This window comes from Microchirus variegatus (assembly GCF_963457635.1).
Source record: "Microchirus variegatus genome assembly, chromosome: 14".
Taxonomy (NCBI): domain Eukaryota; kingdom Metazoa; phylum Chordata; class Actinopteri; order Pleuronectiformes; family Soleidae; genus Microchirus; species Microchirus variegatus.
This window is the reverse complement of record NC_139815.1, coordinates 5130284-5150635: the sequence shown is the minus strand read 5'-3', so window position 1 is coordinate 5150635 and position 20352 is coordinate 5130284. Positions and strand designations below refer to the sequence as shown.

General features: G+C 38.4%; 1 protein-coding gene across 1 annotated transcript in view; it reads right to left on the bottom strand.

The window, feature by feature from the left end:
- Positions 1-20352, bottom strand: part of rasa3 (RAS p21 protein activator 3) — a 60114-nt gene that overhangs the window by 3980 nt on the left and 35782 nt on the right. Inside the window, exons 6-22 of the mRNA XM_083900520.1 lie at positions 16931-17011; positions 16730-16802; positions 11909-11982; positions 11701-11805; positions 10724-10880; positions 10488-10636; positions 7067-7181; positions 6399-6473; positions 6178-6301; positions 4897-5003; positions 4587-4664; positions 4401-4478; positions 4085-4158; positions 3661-3767; positions 1544-1626; positions 372-580; positions 181-281 (exon numbers count right to left, since the gene is read on the bottom strand). Of these exons, the coding sequence (XP_083756646.1) occupies positions 181-281; positions 372-580; positions 1544-1626; positions 3661-3767; positions 4085-4158; positions 4401-4478; positions 4587-4664; positions 4897-5003; positions 6178-6301; positions 6399-6473; positions 7067-7181; positions 10488-10636; positions 10724-10880; positions 11701-11805; positions 11909-11982; positions 16730-16802; positions 16931-17011 (1790 nt within the window). The remainder of the gene's footprint in view (positions 1-180; positions 282-371; positions 581-1543; positions 1627-3660; positions 3768-4084; positions 4159-4400; positions 4479-4586; positions 4665-4896; positions 5004-6177; positions 6302-6398; positions 6474-7066; positions 7182-10487; positions 10637-10723; positions 10881-11700; positions 11806-11908; positions 11983-16729; positions 16803-16930; positions 17012-20352) is intronic.

Genomic DNA, 20352 nt, shown 5'->3' with positions numbered 1-20352 from the left:
CTCTCCACTGATGCCTAGTGCTTGCCCATTGTGTGAATTGTTGGTTTCTCTGCTCTGCATGATGTTGTCTGCGTACAGTGACTTGAGATGATGTATTGGAATTTAATTAACAGAATTAAAGGAGTTGTAAAGCATCAGTTCAAGACTCTACTTGTTGCTTGTTACAATACATATACACACCTTGCATCTTGATCAGTTTGGTCATGTATGTGTTGAACAGGGAATAAATCTTCTCCGTTTCTCTGTCTCCGTCCACATCTAGCTGAATATTTGCTGGAAGGCTGCTGAAAAAAACAGGCACACAGAAAAATAAGTGAGTGGAAACAGAGGGAACGCACCTGATGCTGGATTATTGTGACTGAGTCATGTACCCGGTGCAGGGCGTACACCCAGGAGCTGTGTCTGCAGACAGCTTGCAGCAGAGCCAGTGGCCATTGAGGTATGCTGAGGGATGGTAGGTGCTCAGGCGCTTGCGGTTGCACTGGCTGACCTTTGTCAAGATGTCAATCCAGTCACGAGCCTCCACACAATTATTGGCCTGAATGTAGAGCGCCCTCTCTGGCTGAATAACCTGGAACATCTGGAGGGGGGGGACAGTGAGTGAGGGAATGAGGGGAGCATCTAAATACCACCAGGAGAGATTCTGACCAATTACTGTATTAGACCCTCAAAAGCAGATGTCCAACTGATGGTAGATTTTTAAAAGCTGATAAGTTGAAGCAAGGAAAAGTAGATGGTACTACATTCCCCCCAGAATGTATTTCATTTCAGAAATGAATTTTTTTTTAGCCAATGTAATGATATTCCACGTATTTTGCAATAACAATATCAAAAAGACACAAAACTGATAGCAGCAGCAAGCATTTGGTTAGTTTACTGTATGTGTGTTTGCAGAAGTGCTGAAAATGAAAAGAGCCCTTCATTCATCTGTGAACTGCTCCTTTTAAGCTCAACAAGGCCTGTTGTTGTACACTCCTGTATACATGCAGTCTTTGAACAGTTGTTCCAGTTATTAATCATCAGAAGAAATCACACTTTGAAAAACCTGTAGTCACAAGCTACAAGCTCATCTATTTATTGACTGTTATTTATTTTAAAACTGCAGTATATTAACCCAAGCTCTTGATTGCACTCCTTGTCTTTATGTGGTGAAATGAACAGTTTGTACATGTGTCACTTTGTTTTGTGATTGTGTCTACTTCAAACTCATCCTGGTAATGCAATATTGTCTTCCGTACTGCATTTTTTATGGATATGGCTTGAGTGATAAATACAATAACCTTGAATCACATGCACATATTTTCATCCTTTAATTGAGCAAATATAGCCATTGGCCCATAATTTGTACAAGGCGTGCTACTAGCCATTAGCAACTATACCTGTGGAGAATCTATGCATGAATCTACTCACAACAGGCATCACAACCACAGGCTACTACTGGCTCAAGATCTGTGAATTTCTGTATAATATAATAATCTGTAGGCTGATTGACTGGGTAAACCTCTATCCAAAGACTTCATAGGGAGTATAAGGGAGTCCTCACATTTTTCATTTTGAAAGACTCCTCCTCCAGCCGCTCTACAGCCAGGATGTTTTCTATGGGGATGCTGCACAGAGCTCCCTCACCTAGAAGGAAAAGGACACGCATCAGACATGGGGATTTTTAATTATCTTTATGACGAGGATCGAGTACAGTCGCGATGGGCAGGGAATCTGAGTATATCTAAGTAAAACGTGTTGACAGACTCTTAAGAGCACTTTTCATTGTTTTCACTCCGTGGTCTCAATCTTTGTGTAGAAGACGCTTCAGCGCTGTAATTAAGGGAATAACAGATGCATCAGATGAGCTGATCTCTTTAGTTAACTGCTCAAAGAGAGAGAGAAGAGAGTTCTGTCGCGGGGAGTTCATAATCTGCACCGTATGCAGCCAAGTTTCGCTTTTGTGCAAAGAGACTTTCCTGCATTTAATATGTGCTGTTCCACAGTGTACTCACATCTTGTTGGAACACTTTTATTGGTGGAGAATTTTTCGGCCGCTGAATAATCGGTGCATCCCTAAATATATATAACATATTTATTGACAAGAACAATGTAACCGTAATAATGACGTATTTGATAGTGTGACTTGAGTTTCAATCGGCACCTGGAGAAGGAAGTGCTCGCAGATTACATGGGGGCACATCTGTGGTGTATAAAAAAAAATCTATTTTAAATAAATAAACACACACCGCTTAGCCTGGCAGGGGTAAGTAAAGCCTGGCACTCTGTAGGTGGCAGAAATGAGTAGGGCTGCAACTAACGATTATTTTAATAATCGATTAATCGGTCGATAATTTTTTCGATTAATCGATGAATCGGTTAATAAAAAAGAAACATTTGTAATTGCCACATCTTTATTCAAAAACGGAACATTTCAAATTCACAGACGAAAGTGTAAAAACAACAGTTTATTGCTCCAACGTCTCTGAGCTATCAAAAAGTGATATTAAATGATAAAAAAAAATCAAACCTTACTGGAATAACACAAAAAACATACAATGTATGATATACATACATTTAGAGATTTTAAAAAAATAATAATTTTAATTAATTACTTTACACAGGGTTGAGTAGAAGTAAACATGTATTTTTTTATACTAATTAAAGTATATTTAATATGTTGATTTTGACCCTGTCTGACGACATAATATTCTACCTCACTTGAATCTCACCTGCTTACTACAGAAAATGTACACTTGAAACTTACTCATTACATTATTACATCATAGTAGTATGTAAACTCGTTTTAAAATAGAAGAAAAAAAGAGACACACACACACACACCAGCTAATGCTATTGTTAGTTTAATAAACTGTTCATGTTTGTAAAGCTGAATAATTAATAAATTAACCCACTAAACGGGAAACATGAGAGACTAATGCTACATGTCCTTACTTCCTTACTCCCTTCCTTGTCACGGAGGACTCCGACATGTTTTCTTTTTAGTCGCTGGTTAATCACCGTGGTTCTCCCGTGCCATGCCATTTCGCTCTTGCAAAGATTGCAGCTAACACACTTTTTAGGGTCATGAATGGTAAAGTGTTCCAACATTTTAGAAGATTTCGGCTGAACGGTTTTCTCCGACTCCACCATGTTTCAAGTCAAAAATATAAGTTGTCGCTCACTCTAAAACTTTCCCGCACCGCTTATTCGCTCGACTATTCGCGCGCACACAAGGCTCGCTGTGGGCGTGCATGAACCGGCATGAAACAGTCGGCATCTGTAAACAGTTCCGCGCCTAGGAGTGACGTATTAATCTCACGACTCAACGAATCGATAATTAAATTCATTGCCAACGCTTTTAGTAATCGATTTGTATCGATTTTATCGATTCGTTGTTGCAGCCCTAGTAATGAGCACCTTTGGCATCAACAGGAGATACACGATGTGACCTAAAATAAGTTGTGTGGGAAAAAAGCCTGTATATATCGGTATTGGCATCGGTTGATATCGGAATTGGAAATTAAGTGTTGGACAACATCGGCAAATCAAATATCGGTAAAAAGTTCTGCCTCCTGCTGTCTCTCTCTCTGTCTCTCTCTCTCTCTCACACACACACACACACACACACACGCACACACAGATATAACTGTGAGAAGATTTTAGAAATGTGAAGCTTACCTTTGGCTTTGTGGTATGTAAACTCATGGTTGGTGAGGCGAAACCATCTCTTCTTGAAGTTCTTCATTCCAAAGCGGTTTCTTCCCTGTGCTCTCTTTATCATAAACCTGGAAAAACAATGTGTGAGAGAAATATGACGGAAGTCTTAAAAAGATGATTTTATTTTTTCAATATGCCTGTGAGCCTCCCCCTCACTCTTGAACCGAGATACTTAAAGTCTTCCATTGAGGCAGAACGTGAGCCTCAGATTACATAGCCAAATTAAGGCGGATGGGATTGTAATCGCTGACTTTCAGCAGAGCTGTCGCTAAATACATCAGACTCCTCTGTAATGCATGTGTGGGATTTTTACGTCTTTCTAACAAAGACTTTAACTTTAACTTTATTTCCACTGGTATTAATGAACAGTAAACTGGTTCCATACCCTTCTTTGAGCGTGATTGGTGTTTCGATACTCTTCTGATCCCATTTGCCAGAGGTGGAGATCAGGTCCAGAAACTGCAGAGGGAAGTAAACAGTATCATTTATCAAAATTAAATTTGCTGTGGGTAAAGATTTTCTTCACTATCATACATTACTCCGACATTCCTCTATCCCTCATTGGGTTCTTTTCAAAATCATTTTTCATTACATTGCATACAAGTCCATCTACTATGTGTAAAACAAAAACAATATCTAATCATGTGTCCCAAAATATAAAAAATATATATACACATGCAGGAAAGAAACCTAATACTCACATTTTTCACAGCATCTGCATATTTCTGCTCATTGAAGTGGTCATAAAACGCAGCCATGAAAGACTCTTTGAAATTGGCCTGGAAAGGAATAGAAGACATAATAAGAGACAAGTATTAGCAAGTTGTGAAAACAATGGAATACAGCTGAAACCCAGTTAACTCTCAGGACTGAAAACAGAAACTCACAGATTTAGATTTCGCAAGACTTCCCAAAGTCTGGATCGTCTTTGAGATGAGGGTCAGCGTTCGGGAGGTGGCGGGATCCTAAGAAATAAATTAAATTAGGTATTGATTTCCCAGATAAATAGAGAGATAAACTTCCCCACTACCCAACAAAAATCTGTTAACTGATAATAGCAAACAGGGCGCTATAATGTGAAATCATCAAACACAGCACCTAAATATATGTGAAAGATTTCGAACCCATACAGTACATCACACTGACTGAATGACATGTAGGCTGCTGATTGTTTACGTTTTTAAATGTGTGACTCACCGAATGATGTGGCCGAAGATGGAAAAGATTTGGAGAGAGAATGGCTGGAGCGAAGAATCGCAGGAAGATGAAGCTGCTCACTGCTGTGTATCGTACATCTTGGTCAACTTGAGAGCAGAGAAAAAAAAGGGATATATAGTGAAATGGCAGCCAGCAGTTTTGTAATCAGGAATGGCCTGCTGTGGGTTTAGGACCCCCAAGAAAACTATACTATATACTCTATACTTTATATTTTGTTTTTAAGTTTATATATGCTGTGTGTTTATATGTGAGTTATTTACAGTGTAATGTATATTTTTTCCTAAGTTTGTGTAGGTTTTTTATTTTAAAGGGGACATAGTATAGCTTATTCCTACAAGTGAACCTTGTTCCCTGGTGTTCTAATGAACATGTCTGTGGCATGCTTGGGTCAAAATACCACAAGGGTTAGGGTTAGCAGTTCAATCACCCTGCCAAAGCCTGTTCAGAAGGCTTGCTCTAGTAGTATCGCTTAAGGTCCACCATTCATCCACTGGACAGATAAATCCTCTGAGGCTGGAAGTTTGTGTAGGACTCTGTGCTGCACTGTGGAGCCAAGAATAGAACTTTTCGGTTTTCGGATACGATTGCCCTCTCCAGCACTCTTGCACGTTTTACGGACAAAGCAGAGCTCCACGAGACAACAATTCCAGGAATTCAGCGCATTGTGACGTCCCAATGAGTGCGGAAGTCAACATCGCGTGTTTTATCTCCTGTACTTAGACTGAGGAGGATCACAAAAACATGACGGAGTCACATTTTGCCGACTGATAGGGCCTCCAGAGTCCCATATATAAGGATTGAAATGATTAAAAAGTTGATTATCTTTCCATTCCTACAACAATATAAAGAGAACATTTAAATTGTCTGGCATATTTACGAACGGCAATTAATCGTGATTAATCCACAACTACCCTGGGATTAATCTGATAAAAATGGAAATCTTTTGACAGCCTAGTTTTCAGGTAATGTCATTGTGTTTTCTGTGTTTGTCATTGTGTTTTCAGTTAATGTTGTGGTGTTTTCAGTTAATGTCATTGTGTTTTTTGCATTCGTCATTGTATTTGCATTTTCTGAGAACTATGCACTCTCAGAAAATAAGGAAAATTTAGGGGAACATTGAAGAAATGGCACATTCATTTACCATTAACTGCTTTGGAACATTTTGTACCTTTTGGGCAATGAAAATGGTATATATACCGCATGCATTCTGAAGGTATATAATTATCCCTGAGGGTGGGATTTGTTCAGAACGAGAGTTACCTTGGAAACGGGTGGCAGCAGACTCTCTCAAGGAGAAGAAGATATCACACATGACGGTGGGACAGCGAACGCCAGAGGTGGTGATGACGTTGAAAATTCGGTCAACATACTGACGAAGGTTTTCCTGAAGTGGTGAGGTGGGGGAGGAGAAGCGGGGCAAAGGTGTTAGAAGACAACACACACACAGCAACCACACACAAACATTTGCTCATCTTTCTTACCCTGTTTGTGTCCAGGTTATCTGACTCTTTTAGTTTGATAGGGTCAATTTCACAGGATTTATGTTCTGTGCAGATCTATGAAGATTTACAGCAAAACACACACAATTATTCATTGACAACTGATTTCCAAAAATATATTTTAAGGTGACACCAGTGGGTCGAGTTAAAGGCCCAGTGTCTAATAATGAGGAGGGTTTACTGGCAGAAAGTGAATGTACTAATAAGCCTTTTAGATGTACTTTAGGGTTGTTCTACAACACAGTCTGCCATGCTTGTACAGCAGCTCGAACAAACTAGTGCTTTAAGTTTGTAGTCTGGAGCTTATTTATCCAAAGATGAACAGCTCTGCCCACATAAACCTGATGCATAAATTTGTAATTGATTAATCTGTTGATTATTTTCAAGATTAATCGATAAATCATTTGGTCCATAAAATGTCAAAATTAAAAAAAATAAAATAAAAATGAATCAGTGTTGATCAGTGTTTGTCAAACCTGGAAATGACGATGTTCTCAAATGTCTTGTTTTGTTCACAAGCCAAAATGATTCAGTTTTCATGATTTTCAGCTCTAAAACCAATTAATAATACTTAAAACCATCTACTACTATATCTATGGAAACCTCATCACAGACTGAAAGACTGAGTAAAGAGAAAGGCAGTGGTATACCTCATCAATGATGGGTTTCAGGGTGTCTTGGAGATAGGGCATTCCTGCTAGCTTCATTGTCTCATCAATGCACTTAGAAGTGAGCGAGTTTCCACGGAAAATGGTGTTTGGATCCCTGGAAGACAATGGAAGACAATGGAATTTCAGCATCAAACTAAAACTGTTTGAGTCTCAAAATAAGACAGCGACCAGACTTAAAAAATAAACAGTCATTTACTACTCAGCGTAAATTATATACACTACCAGTCAAAGGATTTTAGTGCTTCATTATGTTGAGTGTTTGTTTAACATGTTTTTCCTTAAGATCTACATTTGAATTTACATTGTACATGTTAATGTACTTGTGAAGCATGTGATTTATAAGTACTTTTGTGTATATTATTATTATAGTAGTAGTAGTAGTAGTAGTAGTAGTAGTAGTATTACACACGTTTTTTCAGACTGTCAATCTAGCCAAAGTAGTTTGGGATCCAACTGTAAAACCTCCAGGGATTTTTAGTCTCCAACCTGAGAAGCTATTCCCAAATGTGTTGGGAATAGCTGTGGAGCTGAGGAAGCGAAGGAGGATGTGGAATTAACGTGGTCATTTCTTTAACGCATTAACGCATTTTCTCAGTGTCATTGCGCCACGGACAGACACGCAGCCTGTGAACAGGCAAGGCAGGCAACTGCTTGGGGCCCGAGCCGATAGGAAACCCCCGACACTCGGAGCCTGAGGGCTGTTTTTACGGAAATGTATGAAAAATGTGCAGTGACCAGCCGCATCCCCGTAAACAACCTGTGCGAAGTTATCGTTCTGCTGGAAATGTGGAAATGAAGATGAAGGAAAGTGAAGTGGAGTTATCAATCAGGTAGTGAGAAAAGAAAGAAAGAAAGAAAGAAAGAAAGAAAGAAAGAAAGAAAGAAAGAAAGAAAGAAAGAAAGAAAGAAAGAAAGAAAGAAAGAAAGAAAGAAAGAAAGAAAGAAAGAAAGGGATAAGTGGTGCTGCTGGCACAAATAATGATATAATCCTAACATTAACAGTAAATGACTGCTGTTACTGAACAGTTACTTTGTCTAACTAACAGGGACACAGACTTGAACAGCAGCTGACAAGTTTATAATGTGAGTTATTTACTGTGAGTTTATATAAGTTTTTTTTATAGGTATTTACAATATTTTATTTTTCTATATATTTATATTGTCTTATAATGTGTGTTCTTTACAATGTAATGTATATATATTTTTTACTAAATTTATATATATTTTTTTTTAAGTTATTGACAGTATTTTATTGTTCTTTACATTTATATTTTCACATATTTTATTTATCTTTCTGTTCCTACAACAATATAAAGATGGCATATTTACAAATGATAATCAATCGTGATTAATGCACAGCGACCCTGTGATTAATCAGATTACAATTTTTAGGGAATTTCAGGGAAAACATCTACCTTATGTGGATCATATAGACCAATCGCACTCCTCAATAATGATCTTAAAAGTTTTGTATAAGGTATTCTCTAGACAGTTAGACGTAGCTTTGGAAAAATGGTGAACCCAGCACGGCTTTGTGATGGGACGACAAGGCTTCCACAATATACAACGTGTTCTTGAAATAGTTTTTTGAAAAAACTGGATGTATCGACATTGCTATTCTGTCATTAGATGCTGAGAAGTCTTTTGACAAGGTGGAGTGGCACTACCTGTTTGAGGTCCTTCAAAGATATGGCATAAATGGGCATTTTCTCAACTGGATTAGGCTCCTTTATTCTAACTCCCAGGCTATAGACCCCTTTGCAGACTACGTCACGCACACGTCACCTTCTCTCTACTGCGCATGTAGGGTGCAGAAAGCGCTGTTGTGAGCAACACAACAACATGTCTTGTTGTGCTGTTGGTTGCACAAATCGTTTTAACAAACAAGACAAAAGCCTGAAGTTTTGCCGGATACAGAGTTGCAGCCCTTTCAAGACTAACCGGAGACGTCTTTGGTTGCAAGACATCAGGAGGAGCGACTGGAACAAGCAAATGATAAAAGAAGCAAACAATTGCAGTGCTCACTCCATATCAGTTAACGTTAAGTTCGTTTTTCTTCACACCTTCAAGGCCATCTATAACCTCTCTGGCCTCCTTCACATCAACACCCCTTCCCAGACACCCAGATCTGGCTCATCTATCAGCCTTATTGCGCCTCCTGCCCGTCTGACCACCATGGGGGCCAGAGCCTTCAACCGCCTCTGGAACTCCCTCCCCCCCGGCATCAGGAAAATTGTCTCATTCCCCATCTTCAAAACCCATCTGAAACCCACATTTTTAAACAGGCCTACTCCCTCTAAATCTCTCCTCATTGTTGTTATTGTTGTTATTATTATTTTGTTGTTGTTGTAAGGTGACCTTGAGTTTCATGAAAGGCGCCTCCAAATATAATGCATTATTATTATAATTATTTTTGGCCTCAGGTAACAAGCTAACATGAATGAAGTAAGGATTACAATGCATAACGATGTTAAAAAACTTTGTTTGAGAGCAACAGCGTAATTAAACTCAGGTTTAAGTCAAACTACCGTAGCTTAGAAGCTAATGTACTCTGGTCCTGATTAGATTGTAATCATGTAATAGTATGTCCTGGACATGATTGTCAGTAACTTATCTGTAAGCATCCAGTCGTGTAAGACTTTAAGTTCTCCTTGGAATAAAGACTCGGAGTGTCGATCAGGTACGAGTGGATATCTGGCCACTGCAGATGGGGCCACTTCGTCTCGTCATTAATCCATTCAGCGGAGCATATGTCTTATCAAGCTGTATCCCATTCACCAAGGTGAATTTCCAAGTAGTTTCCTAATTTTCCTTTATCACTAGGCGAAAACCTAGCGTAGTACGAGGAAAACATCTCCTTTTTAGCCGTCTGAATTCGTACATGAGAGCCGGCTAACTTCACGACAATACTGCTACTTAAACGCTGAGAGGTGCCCTTCTCCTCTTTTATTGTTGGTCTTTTTAGTTTTGTTTCTTTTGTGTTGTCCTTTATTTGATTAAGTATAGATAAACCATGTGCTATACCGACTATGCCTTATTACAAGTCATCTTTTAATCTTGTTCTTTTTGTTTTATTATATGTGCCTTAGTGTGCTATTGTGCTGTTTTGTATTGTTCTGTAAATGTTTAAAATAAATAAATAAATAAATAAAATAATAATAATAATGACTGCAAGGTCCACCTGCTGTACCTCCGGCCGCCCACACTTTGGAAATCGCTGCTCATAATAATAGCCAGTAAACATAATGTTTAATCTGTGACTGATAAAATATATTGACTAACTGTACATTGACGAAATCCCCTCAAATTATTTTCAACAAGGTTAAAGCTGCACAGTTATTGCCTAAGTTGATTTCTGCTGCTGTTTAAAGGGAAAACATTGAGACACTGAGGCACTCACTGTGTGCGGTTGACTTCAGCTTGAGCGATGGTGCTGATGAAAGGCACGATCTTGCCGTAATGCAGGAAGAGACGCACAAGGGGAATGGCGGCCTCCTGCTTCTCTCGACACACCTCCCCCAGAATGTGAGCGGTGGACGCCGACACAGGCTGTAGCAGAAAGGACAAGGAGTAAAGAAGCATCCAGGACAGTATGTCTGAGCAGAGCTATGGCACATTCATATACACAGACTGTACCTCTACTTTCGCAGAGAACAGCAGCAGATCTCTGAGAGGGCTGTAATATTCCGTCGGGAAGACATGGTCTTCAGTGTAAATGATGTTTAAGCGTAGAGAGCCGAGCTCATCCACCTTCACTGACCTCCCACCATTTTCCCTCGGTTGGAGAAAGTACCTGAACAAGAAAAAACATGTATCATAGATTACAAATCTGCGCTTCTGAGAGCTGGTGTGCTGAATATGTCACTTCCGGGTACTGGCCAATCACAAGACAGTTAGGAAGCCTCTGCGCTGGCTGGCCAATCACAACACACTCTGTCTTCTGGGTTTGAGAGTTCAGTCTGAAATATCGTGGCTGAGGAACAGCATTAGAAAAGTGGGATTTCTATCAGCTCGTTTACAGAAACTAGGAGGTTTTTGACCATAAAAACAAGTTAATGTATGTAAGTAGAACTCCATAACTAACATAAATGTGCAACAGGACCACTCTATGTGAGCGTTAATAATCTGTTGGAACCGAACGCCCACCGCCTAATTTACCTGGCAACAGTTGTATAAGGGGAGTTTTTTTCCACTTAAAGCACTGCACTACAATATAGTACCTACTCAACGTGGGCGGAGTCATCACTGCACAGTTGCGTGAAACTGCCATGACTTGGTTTCACACGACACACACAAAAAGTGACTCGTGCTGGAGCAGATAATGATATAATCATAACATTAACAATTTTGTTTATACGCTTATAATGTGAGTTATTTACAGTGTACATTTTTTACAAAATGTATAAATGTTTTTTTTTAAAGTTATTTACAGTATTTTATTGTTTTATATATTTATATAGCTAAAGCTATCTTGTGACATATAGTGGAGAAATAGCCAATATAAGAAATAAGGAGGTAAAAACCCAGTAAAATTGTATTTATGTACAGTGTTAAAAACATTTACTTCACACTAAAAAGTAGATGATTTGTTGGGTCAGCGATATTGCTCTCACCATGCATCATGAACTCCAACCTGACCCAGGACTCGCAGAGGAACCCGCACGCCTCCAAGGAACTCATCCCCAAACTTCAGGTTGCTGGCATTCCACAGATCCACTCTGAACCCAACCCACAAGAAAACAGTGAAAACACAGCAGATGCACTTAACAACACAAAGTTCAGCAGTGATCCTGATGTCTCCAACAACAGCTGCTGGCTGACCTCAGCGCCAGTTTGTCAACATCCTCTTCTTCAACATCAAACTGCCGCTTTGTGTAACTTAAAGGACGTGTCACCTAGAAATGGAGACATAGTAAAAATATATCACAAGCCACATATAGAAAATCAGTTTTTTGGTGGTGAACTGCATAGAGTTTCAAATGCATCCTGTAAAAACTGTGATGGCAGAACATAAGCTGAAATGAATCACATTTGCAGCATTTTAACTGTAGCATAAATAGTAGCATAAATGAGTTCCTCCTTTTTTCTAAAAACAAACAATGGAGTTCTGCTCATTTTGGGTTCAGTCAGTTTATCCTTTAAAATCATTACAACATCAGCTGGGACTGGAGCCAACCCCCCCTGCTCCTGTGGAGGATAAAGCAGTAGACAGTGAGCGACTGCGTGTAGCTTATGGCCCAAGCAAGAAAATATGGCAATATGCTGGTGATCCAGATATGGATTCAGGATTGCTTAAAAGCAAATATCAACTTGACTGAGCTTTTTGCTTTCTGAGTGGTTTCTCTGATGATGATTTTCAAATGAGACTGTAAAGCTTCACACCACATCATCATAGTCCATGTACACTTTGGGGTCAGTTTGAGGTCACTTAGAAACAGTGTTGGGAGTAACGGCGTTTAAGTATAACATCGTTACTAACAGTGTTATTTTTTTAAGTAACGGAGTAATCTAATTAATAATTACTTTTCCTATCGTTGCAACGCCGTTACTGGTACTGAAAATGTAAAGTGGTGCATTACTTGAGTTACTATAATTTGGTCGAATGAAGCGCAGCAGTGTCGGGCTTTCTGACAGCCTCACATCAGCTGCAGGGAGAGAGCAGGGGTGGAGATGAGTGATGACGACACCGTTGCAAATGTGATGATGATTGGCTGGGCGGACGCTTGCCCTGCTCACATTGTCTCACTGTACGCTCTAAGACAGAGACAATGGCGACGAGCCAGGGAAACGTAGTGTTTCCAAAGTGGAAGTACCGACACTACTTCTTGCCTACTGAGGTCAAAGGAAGAATGTGTATGTAATATGCACACTATGCCCGGGGAAAAAGAGTTTATCCACGTCAGCCTCACGCAGCGCAAACCTTATGAAGCACTTGTTTTCAAATAAGCTTAAATAAATATCAAATGTTCTAAAATACTATATATAGTGTTTTTATTCTTCATTCAGTTATTATAAACACCTTTGACGTTATATAGGATGTTATAGAATGTAATAGCGTTATAGAACATTAAAAAATAACGTCAGTTACTTTTCTGAGTAACTAATTACTTTTACAATGTGGTAACTTAGTAACTAACTAATTACTTTTTAAAGTAAGATGCCCAACACTGCTTAGAAATGTCCTTATTTTTTGAAGGAATGCAGAAATACACTCTATACATTGTTAATGTGGTAAACGTCTGGTTTTTAATGGAATATGTACATAGGTGTATAGAGGCCCATTTCCAGTGTTCTAATGGTACATTGTGTTTGCTAATCACGTTAGAAGGCTATTGATGATTAGAAAACCCTTGAAAACCCTTGTGCAATGATGTTAGCACGGCTGAAAACAGTTTTGCTGGTTCTTTGACGAAAGTTTGAAGGGCAAAATTATTATTTGGAATAAAAATCATTATTTCTAATCTTGTCAATGTCTTGACTATATTTTCTATTCATTTTGCAACTATTTTAATGAATAAAAGTGTGACTCTTGGAAAACACAAAAAATGTGAACTTTTGAAGGGTAGTGTAGGTTTGGGGTAACAAAATGACAAGAGACCACACTTTGAGAGTGCAAGGCTGCTCTCTTTCCCACAGTGTCAATACACCTCTGAAGTTTAACAACAGTTTAAAACAAAAAACTCTAGGATCCAGATTACCACCAAAATCTGATACACTATGTAACCTAAACCCGTAACCTACTGTACCTCTCGGAAAAATTCCATACAAATCTGACCTTTACTTTTCGAGTTGCACGACAAATACTGCCAAAAACTAGGCTTTAGGGCAGAAAGCAGCACATTGAGAATAAATGAGAAGATCTTGTCAGGCAGAAATCAATGGGTCAGATTGTCTGGTGCTTTTATCTGAATCAATCATACTCTTGTCCTGCAGAGGTCTGGAGGCCAGAGGGAGGCCTTACACCAAAATGTCAGAGCAGTGCAGTTGCTGAGTGAGGGTTAACTGGGTTAACAGTGTGAGGGAGATATTGTTATGTATGGAAAATAAACTGTGATGCTGTTATATGTCTTTTGGGAAGGCTTTTCATGACTACCCCAATACAGCCACACCAAATGGTCAAATCATTTCTGTTTCACTTTACACTTTTTTGCACAGGAGGTCACTATAGTGATACAAAAGTGCTTCATTTTAATGAGCAAATTTCACCAAGGCCCAGGTTTCTAATGTATACCCAGCCTTGGGGAGTAACGGACTACATGTAACGGCGTTACATAATTAGGATACAAAAAACAGTAACTGTATGCTGTTACATTCTTTCCTGCGTGTCATTCCCCATCTCTCTGCATCCCGTTTCCTGTCTCTCTATACTATGCTATCATTAAAGGCAAAAAGGCCCAAAAAAATACATTTGAAAAAAAAAAAAGAAGTAAGGGGAACAACATCACTGTACAGTGCAAGCTTTGCCTCCCAGCTGTACACACACTGTCATCATCCAAGGACTCCACATCGAATTTAAAGAAACATTTAACGTTTAACATTTAACCTGCTAACCAGGCTCGGGCTGTCATTGTTATTGTTAGTACTGCTACTGCTGCTGCTGCTACTATTTTGGGTCTGTGGGTGGTGCTGCTGGTGACCGGGATGGTACGTGTGTTTTAGTAGTTTTGAAGTTTGAGCATGACGCTCAAATGTGAATACCTTAACATCATTTAGCAAAATGATCACAGAAGTTTTTTTAAATTTCTGATGTGATTTGTAGTGAGAAGGCTTGTTTTGTTTCACTCTCGTTTGCCCTGTTAAAATTACATTGTTAATACAAACTCTTACTGTGTCTGTCTCATATAAAAAGTCCTCCAGCATAAATAGCTCAATAGGCTTTTATTGTGAGACATTTGCACGGACTTCATTGTGGAAAACTCGTTGACTTGCAAGGGCCCCATAGGCACTTTAAATGTAACTACTGCCACCTTGTGGGGCTTGTACGTTACAAAATTGCCTGCAGTGACTGAAATGGGTCACTAACACTTTAGATCACAACAAGGTATTAAAATAGCACGATTATATTAGAAAATTGTATGGGTAATTTTGGGGGATATATAAGTGACACACATCCTATAGGGGGGGGTGTTTTACCTTTACGGATATTTCTTCTTTCTTTGTCTTTATTTGCATTTGTATTGCGGTAATCCAAAAGTAACTTAAAGTAATCAAGTAACATTACTTTAATATTGTGGTACTTAGATTACATTACTGACTACATTTTTTAACAGGTAATTAGTAACTGTATCGGACTACATTTTTAAAGTAACCCTCCCAACCCTGTGTATACCCCTTCCTAAATGGTTAAAATCTATCTCTACATCTCTAATTGGCATCTGCCAATTATTATTGAATTCAAATGGTAGTGTGTTACTTTTAGCTGAATCCAAATGTCGGTTACATTCACATCACCAGCTCCGCACTATTCTCGCCCTGTGTTAATCAATATAGCTAGAGATAAGTTTTATCTAATTTCCACACTGCACACAGGAAGTGATTTGTATAATGCCAACAGCAACATTGCTCTAGTAAAGCAAGATGGCTGTATATGACGTAAATGTGGTCTTACTTTTATTGTGGTAGGTCAGCTGTTCAAAGTTGATGCTTTTATTTTGAAAGGTTAATATACTGGAAGTAGGAGAAAAAAACGAGTGCTGCAAACGGAGTCTCAAGCACTTTCCATGGTTTATTTTCGCACCTACAAGGGTACAAGGTCTATGTTTTATTTGGTATTATGTGTGTTTTTAGTCGTTTTTAATCTCAGTTCGTACTGCATAGAGTTTCATGTGAATGTGAATGTTATGCTAGTAGCATCCCTTCATTATTACTTAATTAGCATCGTCCTATGTGCGAGTTTTGTTAACTCTTTTACAAGGGAACAGTTTTGTTTTACACATTTGATTGCAATATTCCTAAATCAAGGTGTTGTTTACCAAAATATAAATAATATGTATGGTTAGAAATATTGTACATTCAGCACTCCAGTAGAGGTTGTCCGAAATAACATTAAAAGGGCTAAAGAGGAGTTAAAGGGAGATAACTCCTTTGTTCATGTGAGTTAAAACTTATTTATTTAATTTCATTTTTTTGTCTTTTCACCAGCTCTTTTCCATATACCAGGTGTATTCAGGATAACTTAACGGCATGTTTGGAGTGAATTTAGTTTTCAATAAAGCATTCTGAACCATCAGTAAAGGAGCCAGGTGATTATTCAGCCAGGGATGCTACAATGGCTGCAGTTTGAGAGCATGATGACACACACTTAGATGTTTCCTGTCCCTGCCTGCCCCTGCATTGCTGCTGTATCGACACAAACGATCCCTCAGTCAGGTCTGCAAGCATTTTTTTAGCCTGTTTTCAGATGAACGCATAATGTCCAAACTGAGGTAGAATGATAAAATCAACAATAGAAATCACAAAGTTTACACTGCAGCGTTAAAGGAAACTATCACACCAATTCAATCAATGTACCTCTAGTATTTTCCAGAACGTTCTACAGAACTGAATAAAAATCTCTGTCGTATAGGTGCCTATTACAAATGACTTTGTGTTAAACAAATTCAATAACAATCTATATTAAAATTAAATACAGGAAACATTTACCTCAAAATAGAAAACCTCGTCAAACTGTGGATTGTTGTTTTTCCTCTTCACCTTGGTCTTTTTGGCATCTGACCTGTGGAGACATCAACACAAATATAATATATAAGATAAAAGTGTGATTTTCTCCTCCATTTAATGGAGGAGAAAATCACACTTTTATCCACAGTGTCACATCAGGAATGTGACTGGTGAAATCATGACCTTGAAGGTCCCAGTAAGGAAACAGCAGCGTAGGGATCACACTGGCCATTGATGATTGGAAGACCTTGGCACTCCACCACTCTGTTAGGACACACATAAAGCAGACATTAATGACTGCACATGCATATACATGCACACCCGTGTGTAAGTAAACATTTCTATCAACATAGATAATGAATATGGGTCAATGGCATGACACTTTTCATGACATCTATCACTTTATACATTTTTCAGTAAATTCAAATAATTATATTCTTTTATGTTTTGGCTTCTCAAACCCCTAAGATATCAGGTGATGCAGCTGTCCGAGCAAGGGAGCAGACTAAGAAAAATATTAAAAATGTTATTTTAATAATGATAATTTAAAAATAAAATACTCTGGCATTATTTTATGTTTTAAGCCTTTTGAATAAAATAAAACTGTCCAGCAATTTACATTTCCTAAATATCAGGGTGGTGCAACCATAAACATTGGACTTTATTTTAAAGTCAAGAGACAATAGCTGTAAAATGAATGTTGCATCAGCCACAAGAACCCCAGAGACCATTGGGACTAAGCTAAAAGGTTTGTAGATCTCTGTCAAATACTGATAAAAATAACTACTTTCAACTCATATGTAGGTTGGTACACTTTCCATGTCAGGTGGTCCAACCAATGTAAAACTAGAAAAAAATTATTTTATCATAAATATTTTTTTTTCAAAGTGTTCTGTGAGAACTTCATGGTAGAAAATAATGCTTGCATCTAAACAGAAGCTGTTTAATTTGAGTTAAGTTGCAATTGTCAGGTGGTTCAACCGTTAATCAGGTGGCACAACTGCAAGGAATGTCAATATAATATATCATGCTATTCAAAGCTCTATGGTTATCCATGACACTTCGAGAACAGGGGCGGAGCTACGGGGGTAAAAACTTTACTTGTAAAAACATCCGCAACTATGTCCACAAGCTTTTCAAAGTAGTGAAACAAACAATACATTGACCAAAAATTCAATAATTGTAAATATAATCTTAGGCCCCTGACTCACTTAGCTACAGCCCTGCATCAACGGCTCAGTGCGCTGTTCACAGTCTGGCTCACAAACATCGAGCACAGAGAGGAGCAAATGTGCTGCCCCTCGACTCAAAGTGAAGTTTAAACAAACCAGTTTAACTTAAAGTTACATTTATAATGAATGTAATCTATTATTATTGTTATCATTCAGCGTCAGCGATAACAGCGCGGCCATTAATTAACTGTGAAATTACTCGCTGGTGATTTGTAAGAGCGTTTTGCTCTTTGATTAGTTTTGATTTTAGTAAACACAACAACAACTTCATACAATAATAAAACCTGTCATGTTTTAATCCATAATGTTTCGCGAGATTACTTTACAACACACTACGCACCAGTGTGTTGTAGCAGTAGACCTGCTATAAAACCACTTACTGTCGCCTATCACAGCAATGAGTTAAACCAGGTGACATCCTTTACTTTTCTAACTGGGAAAATAACAAATACAAGCATTAAGTAGTCTAAACATAACTGTTCTGTGTAATAAATATCTTATGATTTTAGATTTGTTATACATATTAGCTACATGGCCCTAATAACCAGAGATTCTCACAATGAAAAGGAGAGTTTTAGTAAGAAAAGTGCACAGCAGAATAAGAGAAGGAGGGAAATGAAGGAGAGGGTATTGAACTGGAGAGACCAGGAGGCTCGAAGCAGAAGAAGACCACAGAAGGAGATGAAGAAATAAGTGAAGGAGAAGAGGATGTGAGGGATGAAGAGGAGGAGGCTGCTGTAGATTCACAAAGTGAGACAGAGGCAGGGAGTGACAGGGAGAAGAGGCTCCTCAGCCTTTCAAGTTTGTTTAACATTTTTGATTATTGCACTTTTTATTTTAGATTTTAATTCAGCTGTTAAAACTTTTACTTTTTAAGAGATGCACTGGGCTTGTTCCTGTTGTTCATGATAAAACAGTAATTAGTTTTAAAGTATTTTTATGTTTGTTATGTAAAATCCATTTACATTTGGGGATTCTTGCGTACCGTCCTCCCATGCCACCCTGCCAAGACCGCTTGCCCCTGCTTTGCCACCCCGTGTAACATTTTCTAGATCCGCCACTGCTCTAGAATGTTTATTAGTTTTGAATGTAAAGATATTACACACTTTAAATCATTTTGCATGATCATTTGTACATTTTAGATGCCACTATCACTATTAAAATGAGCATGACACAGGGCGAGCATTAACAATGATCCAGCTGCAAGGGAAGCATATCTTGCAAAAGGAAAATAGAGGTAGGGCACCTGAGCACAACACAACAGTGAATTTTACAGTTTTTTACACTTTCCAGCAGGTGAAACTGTATGTCTTAGATGTTATGATTAAGTCCTTGGCGCATGCACCATTGTCATCAAAGCACAAAGCTTTGTTTTGTAATAACCTCTGTTTTCCTTTCTTTTAACTGTAACTGATCGTCAGAACCCATACGCTCTGTCTATTAAGTTAGTGTCTATGAAGTAATGTGAGGAATAAAACTTTGTAAAAGACACTCAAGTTGTCCTCCGTTCTGTTCATTGCTTTGATGACAACTGCGCTTTGATCACGAACTACACATGCCTCATGGACTTAATCATAACATCTAACACATAGTTTCACCTGCTGGAAAGTTCTACAACAGTTATTATTATTATTACAGGGTTTACCCCCCCCCCCCCCAACCCAAGTCACACTATCAAATGCGTCATTATTACGGTTACATTGTTCTTGTCAATAAAGATGTTATATTTAAGGATGCACTGATAATTCGCACCTATCAGCACCTATTAAATGCTGGAAAGTCTCTTTGGGCTAAAGCGAAACTTGGCTGCATACGGAGCAGATTATGAACTCCCTGCGACATTGACTTCACACCAGAGAACATTCTCTCTCTTTGAGCAGTTAACTAAAGAGATCCGCTCATCTGATGCATCTGTTATTCCCTAAATTACAGCGCAAAAGTGTCTTCTACACAAAGATTGAGAACATGGAGTGAAAACAATGAAAAGTGTGCTCTGCTCTTAAGAGTCTGTCACCACGTTTTATTAACATCTACCCAGATCCCCTGCACTTCATCGTGACTGTACTCGATCCTTGTCATAAAGATGTAATGTTATGTGAAGTGTTTTTGATGGGTTAGGTTTAACTGACTAAAACACTATGTTACTATTTGAAATTAAAATTAATTTTTTTCAGCATATTTCATGTCATAACTAATGTTGTCAGTTGGTGCAACCAATTTAAATCAATAAATGAAGTTAAAGTGACCAAATGGTTTATAAATGTAATGTGTGTAGTTATAATACTGAATATATGAATTTGTGTATTTGTGTGATTATTTTCTGTCTTTAAATGTAAAATAGGATGTTAAAGATGCTTAAAACCTGACCTACAG